We start from the raw sequence: 11,107 nt of genomic DNA on the forward strand, positions 1-11,107 counted from the left end.
AGATGTGCCCGCCTTGGCCTCCCAAAATGCTGGGATTACAGGCATGAGCCACTGCACCAAGACAAAAATTCTTATAGTTACAATTTGGTATATTTAGCTCAAAATAAAGATATTTCTAAGTCTATATTTAATATGCCTCCACGAATGTATTTACTGTAGCTTAAAAACAGGCTGTAGCTACCTTTTCTTCTATGAAGATTTATTCTATTTTGTGCTTATTTATATTAGCTTCACTAATTTTACAAATTCTAGCATAAAATTAAAGTCCTAGTATTTGTTCTAAAACTCCTTTGTATCACCTGGTCTTTTACTACAGATATTAGGAGCATCTTAATTTGTGGAGTAATTATTTTATCTGTGTGCAAAAATTCTTCACATATTTTGTCTAACAACCCTTTGAAATAGACAAGTCTGCTGTTACCCTTAACTGACAGATTAAGAATTAGAACTAAGTAAGAGTACCAATCCAAACAAGTCTCAAAGCTAGGTCTTCTGACATGTTTGACTTCTCCTGTACGTAATAAGAGTTTTCTAATAAGTTTGCCATATTGCATATGAAATAAACTAAATGCAGATTAAGGTAACCTACTAGTGCTGCTGCACACGTGGCAGGAGATTTCAGTTATTATTAGTCTGTCATTTTTGTAGTATAACTTCTCACAAATTACCTAACCCGTTTTTCCTTAGCTTTTCAAGAGTTAAAAGTGATTCTGTTCTTTTATTGTTTCATGATACTATTATAACTGATTATTTCAGTTTTGGAAACCAGAAGTGTTTTTTAAAAATGGATGACTACAAAATTGTCAGGCTGGAGCTACATCACTAGTTGTAAAAATACACAAACCTTGGTACCTGCCTTCAAGGAATTCGTGTTCTAGCAGGGAAGATAGACATATAACTTAAATAACAATAATGTAATCTAATGCTTTTCCCCAACTACTCAAATTCACTAAATTTTGGCCAATAACACCTTCTATTGAGGATTTTGTCTTTATCTGGAACCACCACAATTTATTGAAACATAGTACTACTGATACACTGCTGTGCAGAATGTCCAGCTGTTTCTGCTCTGCATGTTTATAACTGGCTGTATGTTTGACCACAGTGTGTCTGTGGGGTCATTTAAGCTAGCAAATCAGGACCACAGAAGTTTAGCTTTATTTCCTTTGTGTGGTAGCCTCTGGGTTTCTGTCAGCCACTTCGTAGTTTTTTCTGTTCGTGTCCACCAAAGGCCAGAAGGGAGAGCCAATGCTTTAGGGGCAAAAGAGAGACTAGAATACAAAACTTTAAAGGGCCTTTGATGAAAAGAAGTGCAGCACCAAGGCCTTCTCACCAACTTAAAATACAGCATATACCAGTGCAGGATGTGTTCCGTCTGCATTGGAGCGGTCTGTCAGATAATCTGAGAGTTTTTCCTATGGGATTTTGAAGTGAAATCCTTCACCAGCTTCTAGAGAGATTTCTAGATGTAATTTTAGGGGATAAAAAGAAAGAATGCTGCCAAAATTCTTACAAGTGAGAATTATGCTTAGAAACTTAAATGCCAGAACTAGATACCATGATCATTCTGTTTCATACTACCTTGGCTTTTTCAAGATATATTTTGGTGTAAATATAATGCATTTTAATTGTTTTTTTAAGTGACTGTCCAAGATTTTTGTTAGTTTCTCCTTTGATCCTTACAGTAAAACATCTTTGCTGTGAAGCTGGACTTAGGAATCACAGTCACACCACATTTACCTATGTATGATTTATACAGTTGGGTCACTAAGTAGGAAGAAAACACACATTCCAAAAACAAGAATTTAGATGAAAAATGAATTTGAGAATAGAAGTAGAATATCAACTTTTGACATAGTGTTGAAGCTTTTGGTTATGAGGGACCGGGCTGACAAGTCACTCGTACTTTTACATTTTTAATTAATGTGCTCATTAGGAAAAAATTAGAAAATTCAGAAAAATAAAAGGAAAAAGTTACCCACCATCCTGTCATTCTAAGATAGATAACCACTGTTTATTAACATTTTGGTGCATTTCCTTCCAGTTTATTTTCTTTGTATACTTGAGGTCATAGTATGTGAACAATTTTATAGCTTGTTTTGTACCCTCACATTTAACAGGAGATAAATAAGGCCTTTAAAACTATTTGAGGTTTGACCGTTGTTTGCTTCACAAAACAGAAAGTGGAATGTTCTTAGCACTTCTGTGAAGATATCTTCACCCTAGTGACTTCATCTACATTACTACAATTTATGTAATTTTAATTCTCAAGAAGAACACTGTGCCCAAACAGAAGCATTGCCACGCATGTCATGACTGTTTTCCCCTCAGAGTAGGCCATGGTCTAGTAGTAGCAAGACACACAAGAACAAGCCCCAGGGTAGCAGATTGCTGGCAGAGAGCCACAGGGCCTTCCTAGTGGTCATCCTTGCTTCATGCCCGTCCTGCATGCGGGCCAGCTCCAAGTAGTTTCAAACCTTTGTCTTTTTAAGGTCCTAGTTTTGCCTGAATCTTATTTCCTGTTAAACAATTCAGAATTACTGGACTTGAAACTTGTAGGCCAAATGCAAATTTAAGGAAATGGAAGGTCAAACACGCTGATAAATTCATAATTTTAAATGGAGGATGCCAAAGGGGAAAAAAAAGTTCTATCTTTTCAACTAAAAATATTATACTACTCCCTGGAGATCAGGGATTGCATGCTTTGGGGCTCTGAATTACAGGGATCTAGCTATCACATTTTAAAATGGAAGCATTCCGTTCATTCAGTATTAATTGAAAATAATTTTTCAATGTATTGAAAAAATAACTACGGCCGGGCGCGGTGGCTCACGCCTGTAATCCCAGCACTTTGGGAGGCCGAGGCGGGCGGATCACAAGGTCAGGAGATCGAGACCACGGTGAAACCCCGTCTCTACTAAAAATACAAAAAATTAGCCGGGCGCGGTGGCGGGCGCCTGTAGTCCCAGCTACTCAGGAGGCTGAGGCAGGAGAATGGCGTGAACCCGGGAGGCGGAGCTTGCAGTGAGCCGAGATCGCGCCACTGCACTCCAGCCTGGGCAACAGAGCAAGACCCCGTCTCAAAAAAAAAAAAAAAAAATAACTAGATTTTACAGGAAAACAAAAATGAATAATAATGATCTTTATTTACCCTTCTAGGTGCTTTTACTTGGTAGAGGAAATAAGATGGATGTACAAGTTGGGGAGTCATAGGCAAGTTAATTTAAAAGCAAGGAAAGAGAAAGTAGTTCTGGCAAGAGACAGAATAATGCATCATGAAGGAAAAGGAGATGAGAAAAACTATGGGTTGAATTTTATCTTGTAGAGATAGGCAAGACAATTAAAAGAACCTGCACAAACATACATCCCAAAGTTGTTCAAGGCACATTCCAGAGATCATGAGCAGCTTTCTTTCAATTTTGTTATTTCTTTTGTAAATAGCTCTGGAGAGGATGCAAATAAATATATAGAAGAGAATTTAAATTGACCAGAATTCTGTTACCCAGAGAAAAGTTCCATGAATGTTGCTAGTCATCTTTCTATGCATATTAGGTTAGATTAGATTAGAACATGACTAGCCTTAAAAAATTTAATAAGGGTATTTTTAAAGATTTGAATAGAATAGATTTTCAGTGGCAGTTCAGCTATGCTCACTTCCTGGAGAAATGTCGCTAATGTTTTTCGTTGCACTCATATGCCTGATGCAGTGCACATGTTCATAAACAGTCACTGACAAATGCCCGTGTTCCTTTGACAGCCTTTCAGATTTTCAAGACAGCAAATCCTGTTGAGCCCATGTAAACCAGGCCATGTGCTTACAGATGCCTGATATCTTGAGTTGAATTCTGACCTGAATCCAAATGAAAGATGAGTGGCTCCTAGAGGGAGGTCATCCCAAGTTCAATTCCTGTTCATGAGCCAACAGATAACTAACTGGGTAGATCTATGTACATTTTGTGTAACATAATGAATACTTCTTGACTTGAAATAGTACTTTTTGTCCAAAAATGGAAATTTTTCCATTCTGAGATTTAAAATTTCAATATATAAAGAAGAATAAAGTAGAAATTACCTGAAATTTTGCCATACAGAGGTAAAATGTATTTTTTAGTCCTTTGACTTCTAACAGAGATAAAATATTTTGGCAGATGTTTACCCAGCCCTACCCCCTCTCCCCACAGTGTGTGGGTGTTTTTTTCCTACTCCAAAAATTGTGGTCATCTTTTTGTATCAGTAAATATCAATCAGTAATGTACATTTTGATACAAATTACTAAAACGTTCTGCAGCTATTTGCTCTCCCACCAAAAGTTATGCCAGAAGTAGGTATAATCAGTCTAATTTTGGGGGTATATTTTATTGATGAGTAACAGAAAAGTTTACAAATTGCAAGTTTACAGTTTAATGAACTTTTAAAATGTAAACACACTTGAAAATCCATCATCTACATCAAGAAACAAAACATTACCAGCACCCCAAGAAGCCATCCTCATGCCCCCTTCAGTCACTACTTCCGCAAGGGTGACCACAGTCCTGTTACCCAATTTGTAATCTTTCCTAATGTGATAGGTAAAAATAAATATCTTATTTTAGTTTCTGGTTACTTTTCTGAAGTTACTGCTTAGATTATTTATAAAATTAATTGGGATGGGGTGCAGTGGCTCATGCCTGTAATCCCAGCACTTTGAGAGGCCAAGATGGAAGGATTGCTTGAGACCAGGAGTTCAAGACCAGCCTTGGCAACATAATGAGACCCTATCTCTAGACAAAATTTTAAAATTAGCTGGGCATGGTGGCATGCACCTGTAGTCCTAGCTGTTTGGGAGGCTGAGGCGAGAGGATGGCTTGAGCCCAGAAGTTAAGGTTATAGTGAGCTGTGATCACACCACTGCACTGCAGCCTGTGCAACAAACAGGGCAAGACCCTATCTCTAAATAAATAAACAAATAAATAATCATTGTTAGGCCCGGCTTTTGGAGTTTTAATCTCCTCAAGAGAAATAAATGGCATTTGTTTAAGGTTGCAGAATGTGAAATGACTTGCCATAGCTGAAAAGAAGCAAAGATTCTACAGTATGACCTTTGTGATATATTATTTTCTCAGTAAATAGTTTCTTTGGGACAAGCACTGTGATTTAAAAAATAAAAAGCATCTGAGTTTTCTTTGAAGAGACAAATTTGCTGGAAAGATCAGTACTTTCTGCTGCTGGAGAGTATATTCTGTTTATAAATATGAATGAGGATATGAATAAGGCTAGAAGCTGACCTCTGCTGGAAGTTTCTGGTATGATTTGGAGGAAAGAGCACTAGTCTTCCCTGGTGGCTGCTAGCCTTTCATTTAGTTCAAGCCTGCCTGCCTCTAGCTTTTCCTTGCAACTTCTCTTTTCATTTTTCTTGTGCTAGTTTCTGCTATGATAGCAAACTTTGCCTAACAAAATGTGAAGTTTTCCATGTGACATTAACTTAAACATTCTAGCAATTGACTATTAAAATGAAATGTGCAAAAACAATTTGCCAGGTTGTATCTTATCACAAATATAGTCATGTGCTGCATAACAACATTGCAGTCAACAACAGAACACATATAGACAGTGGTCCTGAAAGATTATAATACTGTATTTTTACTGTACCTTTTCTATGTTAGATATACAAATACTTAGCATTGTGTTACAACCACATACAGCACACAATATGGTAACCTGCTGTACAGGTTTGTAGCCTGGGAGAAATAGGCTGTACCGTATAGCCTTGGTGTGTAGTAGACTATGCCATCTAAGTTCATGTAAGTACGCTCCACAATATTTGCACAGGCAAAATCGCCTAATGATCGTTTCCTAGAATGTGTCCCCGTTGTTAAGTGACACATGACTATAATGAAATTCAGTCCTGGAAGGAAGAGAAGAAGTAACTGGCTATTCTGTTTTTCTCCAGGAATCGACAAGGAGAACGTTGAACTCTCCCCTACCACTGGCCACTGTAACAGTGGACGAACTCGCCACGGATCCGCAAGCCAAGTGCAGAAGCAAAGAAGCGCTGGCAGTTTCAAACGTAATAGCATTAAGAAGATCGTGTGAAGCTTGCTTGCTTTCTTTTTTAAAGTCAACTTAACATGGGCTCTTCACTAGTGACCCCTTCCCTGTCCTTGCCCCATCCCCCTATGTTGTAATGCTGCACTTCCTGTTTTATAATGAACCTATCCAGTTTGCCATGTTGCCAGATGATCAACTTTTGGAAGCATTGCCTAAATTTAATGCTGCCTTTTCTTTAACTTTTTTTCTTCTACTTTTGGCGTGTATCTGGTATGTGTGAGTGTTCAGAACAACTGCAAAGAAAGTGGGAGGTCAGGAAACTTTAACTGAGATCATCTCAATTGTAAGAGAGGATAAATTCTTGAATACTGCTACTACTGGCCAGCAACGAAAGCCATTTGCACAGAGCTCTGCCTTCTGTGGTTTTCCCTTCTTCATCCTACAGAGTAAAGTGTTAGTCCTATTTATACACTTTTCAAGATACAAGTTTATGAGAGAAATAGTATTATAACTCCAGTATGTTTAATCTTTTAGCTGTGGACTTTTTTTTTAACCTTACAAAACTGAAAGAACCATAAAGGTCAAGCCTCAGTGACTTGACACCATAAAGCCACAGACAAGGTACTTGGCAGGGGAGGGCAGGGAAATTTCATATAGTGGATTCTTAAGAAATACTAACACTTGAGTATTAGCAATAATTACAGGAAAATAAGTGTCACCACATGTATCTTAACATTACTGAATTAAAACTATGGCTTCTAAGTCCTTACCCAAACTCAGTCATCCAAACTAGTTTATTCTTTTTCTCCAGTTGATTATCTTTTAATTTTTAATTTTGCTAAAGGTGGTCTTTTGTGTTTTGTTTTTTTGTAAACCAAAACTATACTAAGTATAGTAATTTTATATATATATGTCTATTTTTCCCTCCCCCTCTTCTTTCCTAAATAATTCTGAGCAGGGTAATCAGTGAACAAAGAGTTGAAAATTGTTCCCAGAAGGTAATTTTCATAGATATTTGCATTAGCTCCATAGCAAAATGGAATGGTACGTGACATTTAGGGTAGCTGATATTTTTATTTTGTTAAATAATTTCCAAGAATAGAGTATGGTGTATATTATAAATTTCTTTGATAAGATGTATTTTGAATGTCTTTTAATCTTCCTCCTCCTCTCCAGAAAAATCGGAAACCTCTTTAAGAAAACATGTAGGTTATATATGCTAGAATTGCATTTAATCACTGTGAAAAGACTGGTCAGCCTGCATTAGTATGACAATAGGGGGGCCATTAGAGTTGCTGCTATACGGGTGGTATGGATTATCATGGCATTGGAATTTTCATAATAATGCAGATCCAATTTCTTTGTGGTACCTGCAGTATACAAAATAATTTTACTTCAGTGAGCATATTGGTATCTGGATGTTCCAATTTAGAACTAAACCATATTTATTACGAAAAGATATTAATCCCTCTACTCCCAGGTTCCCTTTATATGTTAAGATATAATGACTTTGAGAGGAGGGAAAATAAACCTAGGGGAGAGGGGAGTTTCCTGTAGTGCTGTTTCATTAGAGGATTTCAGTAAATTAAATTCCACAGCTAATTCAATAAATAATGGTACATTTAAGTGTTCTGATTTTAATAATATAATACATTTCACATTTATCCACACAGTAACAATGTAATATGTTAATGTAAATAAAATTGTTTTTGATACTCAGAAATAACAAGAATTTAATTTTTTTAATTTGTTTACAGTCCTGGGAAAAGTAAGAATTATTTGCCAAAATAAAAGGAAGGAAAACTGTAGTGTTCTTAGTGAGTTTACCATAGCATTATTGGAAATACTGAAGACAGGTGCAATTTACTAAACTTTTGTTTTTAAACTATTGTAGAGGCTGCATTAGAAGAAAATGTCTATAATGACAGAGCAACTAAGACTATATATAAAAGCTGAAATTAGAACTGAGTTTAGAAATAGATCAGTAACCCAGTGCCAAGGATGCCAAGCTGCCATCATGGTCTTGGCTCTCCCACAACCCAGTGTTTCTGGGGTAAGTTTCACAGTTTGTAGGCCCTAGAATAGCAGGCAGTGTAAGCCTTTGATAACTTTAGTTCCATGTTTTTCTTTTTTTTGTTTGTTGGTTTGGTGCATATGATAGTGGGTGTTATGCTATTTTGCTCTTCCATCAAAATAGAGAAACTTGCAGAGGTTTTACTGTTAAAAATATCGATATTTCCATAAACAAGTTTACCAAGGTATAGTATTTCATACCCCCTGAAATGATCAGCGTTGGCACAAATCAAAATTGAGCCGCTTTTGAAATGCAGAAATACCTTTGACTAGTAAGTACATCCTAGGAATTTGAAAACTTACTAAGGTTTAAAATTTACCCTGTTTAAAGAACTTCTGACTTTCGAGGAAAATCTAGCTTTCCAAGTAACTAAAATGTACATGAGATAAACCTCTCACCACTATGTGTCCCGTGAGAAATGCAACACTTTTTTAGTCTTCATACTTGTAATCTATAAAAGAAATTCTGAAGTTTAGAGCAAGTTGCCCATTTTTGTGTAATTGACATAAGTTCTGTTAAGAATATTGTAAGTAATTTGTTTTGGTTTGTAGATGTTTCCCCTGACTTGTTAAAGAGGAAAACAGGAACTCAGTCATGTTTTTGTCCTGGATAATCTACCTGTTATGCCAGTACTCACGTCTGAGGGGCGTGTCCTTAGTTGCCAAGATGCAGATGCAATTCACTAGATTTGGGGCAAAGTGGCTACAGCTCTATCTTCCATTCACTCAACACCTGTTCATGACTGAGCCAGGTGCCCAGGACACATCCTAAACAGTCAGCTTCTATCCTGTGTCCTAGTCGGGGAGACAAGAGTGCCAGCCAGCAACCCTCCCAGGTTTGTAGGTTTTAGGGGTTTTCAGTGTTGTTTGGGGTTTTTGTTTTTTGGTTTTGTTTCTACATCCTTCTCCGACTCCCAGGCATAATGAGGCATGTCTTACTCAATGTTATGCAATGGATTTAGGCAAAAATTCATTCTTAGTGTCAGCCACACAATTTTTTTTTAATGCAGTATATTCACTTGTAAATAGTTTGTGTAAAATTTGACAAAAAAGTATATTTACTACACTGTAAATACATGTGATGATATATTGTATTATTTTGCTTTTTTGTAAAGCAGTTAGTTGCTGCACATGGATAACAACAAAAATTTGATTATTCTCGTGTTAGTATTGTTAACTCCTTTTTGCGACTGCGTTACATCATTTAAAGAAAATGCTGTGTATTGTAAACTAAAATTGTATATGATAACATACTGTCCTTTCCATCCGGGCCTAAACTTTGGCAGTTCCTTTGTCTACAACTTTGTTAATACCGTAAGCAGTTGTACGCCAGCAGGAAAAATACTGCCCAACAGACAAAATCGATCATTGTAGGGGAAAATTGTAGAAATCCATTTCAGATCTTTATTGTTCCTCACCCCATTTTCCTCCTTGTGTATGTACTTCCCCCATCCCCCCTTTTTTAAGTAAAATGTAAATTCAATCTGCTCTAAGATATGAGGAGTTATTTAATTTCTTCACATGTATCAAGCTCTGTTTTCTTACTTCCCCCCAGTCCTCCCAATCTTTTGAAACATTAAGGCCATTTTCTTTAAGGATGTTTTTGGCTCTCCTACTCCCCATGAGAAAGATCCACTTCCAGAAGTTCTCCACACTAAAAGTGAAATATTTTGGTGAAATGCTTTTTTAGGGCCTGCCAAACTCAGGTGAGTCTATTCTCTGGGATAGGCTGGCTTCTGTTAAAATGAAGCCAGTCAGAAATGTCCAGGGCATCCCAAGATTGACCAGAGGGCAGTTCTCTCCAACTTTTCAGCTTTCCTGCTGTAGAATCTTCTGTGACACTAAACGTGTACACAATGTAAACCACCTCCCCTGGCTCAGCTGCCCCATGTTACTATTTCACTTACTTGATTATGTGGAGTACCTCCCCCAATCAGTGGAGAAAGAACACAACCCACACCCAGTGGGCAAGACAGAGCTATCCTCAGAAGGGTAACAGTGTCCGATGTTGAACAAAGGACTAAAAAAGACCATGTGACAGATACCTACAGGTCTGAGGCAAGTACTGGTCTGTTTATGGGCAGGCTTGGAAAATAGGGGTACCTCACCTGGAGAGCTTGCTAATACACTGGTCCCCATCCCAGTCCCCCAAGGTAAAGGCAGACTCTCCAAAGATGGGCTGTTGGGAGAAAGAGTGTGTGTTTAAACTTCTTAAGCGATTTTACTGAGCACCCAGTGGTTTAAAGACCACTGGAGTAGAGAACTGAAAACTCAAATACTGCAAATAGCTGCCTTTTCCCTGTAGCCTAAAGCATCTTAGTCCAAACTAGGGGATGTTTTTAGGGTAGTGACCCTCTAGATCAGAGCTCTCCCTTCCTGGACAACAAGCTTCCTGAGGACATGGGCCACTTAGTACATCTTGTATGGGCCTCTCTGCCTGTTGTTTGCTTTGCTTTCTGGGACACCCTTAGGCTAGTCTAGCAATTCCAAACCTGCCTGGCTTGAAGAGCTGATTCCCATGGGATTTTGAGGAGGGGCCAGAGGTTCTGGAATAATAGTAAAAAACCTACAACCAAGTGGTAGCATCTCAGTACTCCTCTTCTTCCACAAAGTAGTCCATCCCCACCATCACTAAGGGAAGCCCCTAGTGGTGGCAGGCATCTTGGGAATTTTCCTTCATTACGAATTATCCCTTGACTACCAGTGGCACTTCTTAACCTGCTCACTGCTCATCAGAACAGCCTCCGACAGAGCTGCATCCAAATTCTTTAAAGGGCAATTAATTGCCCCAAGTAATCTGCCAAACCTGTCTTCGTTAGAAAATCAGTCTTCATATTCAGGTGAGTTCCACTTAAGACCCTTCTAGCTGCCATTTTAAAAGAAGCCCTTTTGCAATGTTGATTATGTTTCTGTAAGTATTAGAACCGGCCGGGCGCAGTGGCTCACGCCTGTAATCCCAACACTGGGAGGCCAAGGCGGGCGGATCACTTGAGGTCAGGAGTTTAGG

At 38.0% G+C, this 11,107-nt stretch overlaps 1 protein-coding gene across 7 annotated transcripts in view; it reads left to right on the forward strand.

Annotated features, from left to right (window-relative positions):
* Nucleotides 1-9,595, forward strand: part of NF1 (neurofibromin 1) — a 290,127-nt gene extending 280,532 nt beyond the window's left edge. For 6 of the 7 annotated variants that reach the window (XM_003912563.5, XM_009190060.4, XM_009190065.4 and 3 more), the window contains one exon: nucleotides 5,930-9,595. In XM_003912563.5, coding sequence (XP_003912612.3) covers nucleotides 5,930-6,072 — 143 coding nt within the window. In that variant the 3' untranslated portion in view covers nucleotides 6,073-9,595. The remainder of the gene's footprint in view (nucleotides 1-5,929) is intronic. The other variant, XM_003912562.5, reaches the window with a different exon arrangement.
* The last annotated feature ends 1,512 nt before the right edge of the window (nucleotides 9,596-11,107 follow it).

Source organism: Papio anubis, chromosome 17, assembly GCF_008728515.1.
Source record: "Papio anubis isolate 15944 chromosome 17, Panubis1.0, whole genome shotgun sequence".
In the NCBI taxonomy this organism is placed as follows: domain Eukaryota; kingdom Metazoa; phylum Chordata; class Mammalia; order Primates; family Cercopithecidae; genus Papio; species Papio anubis.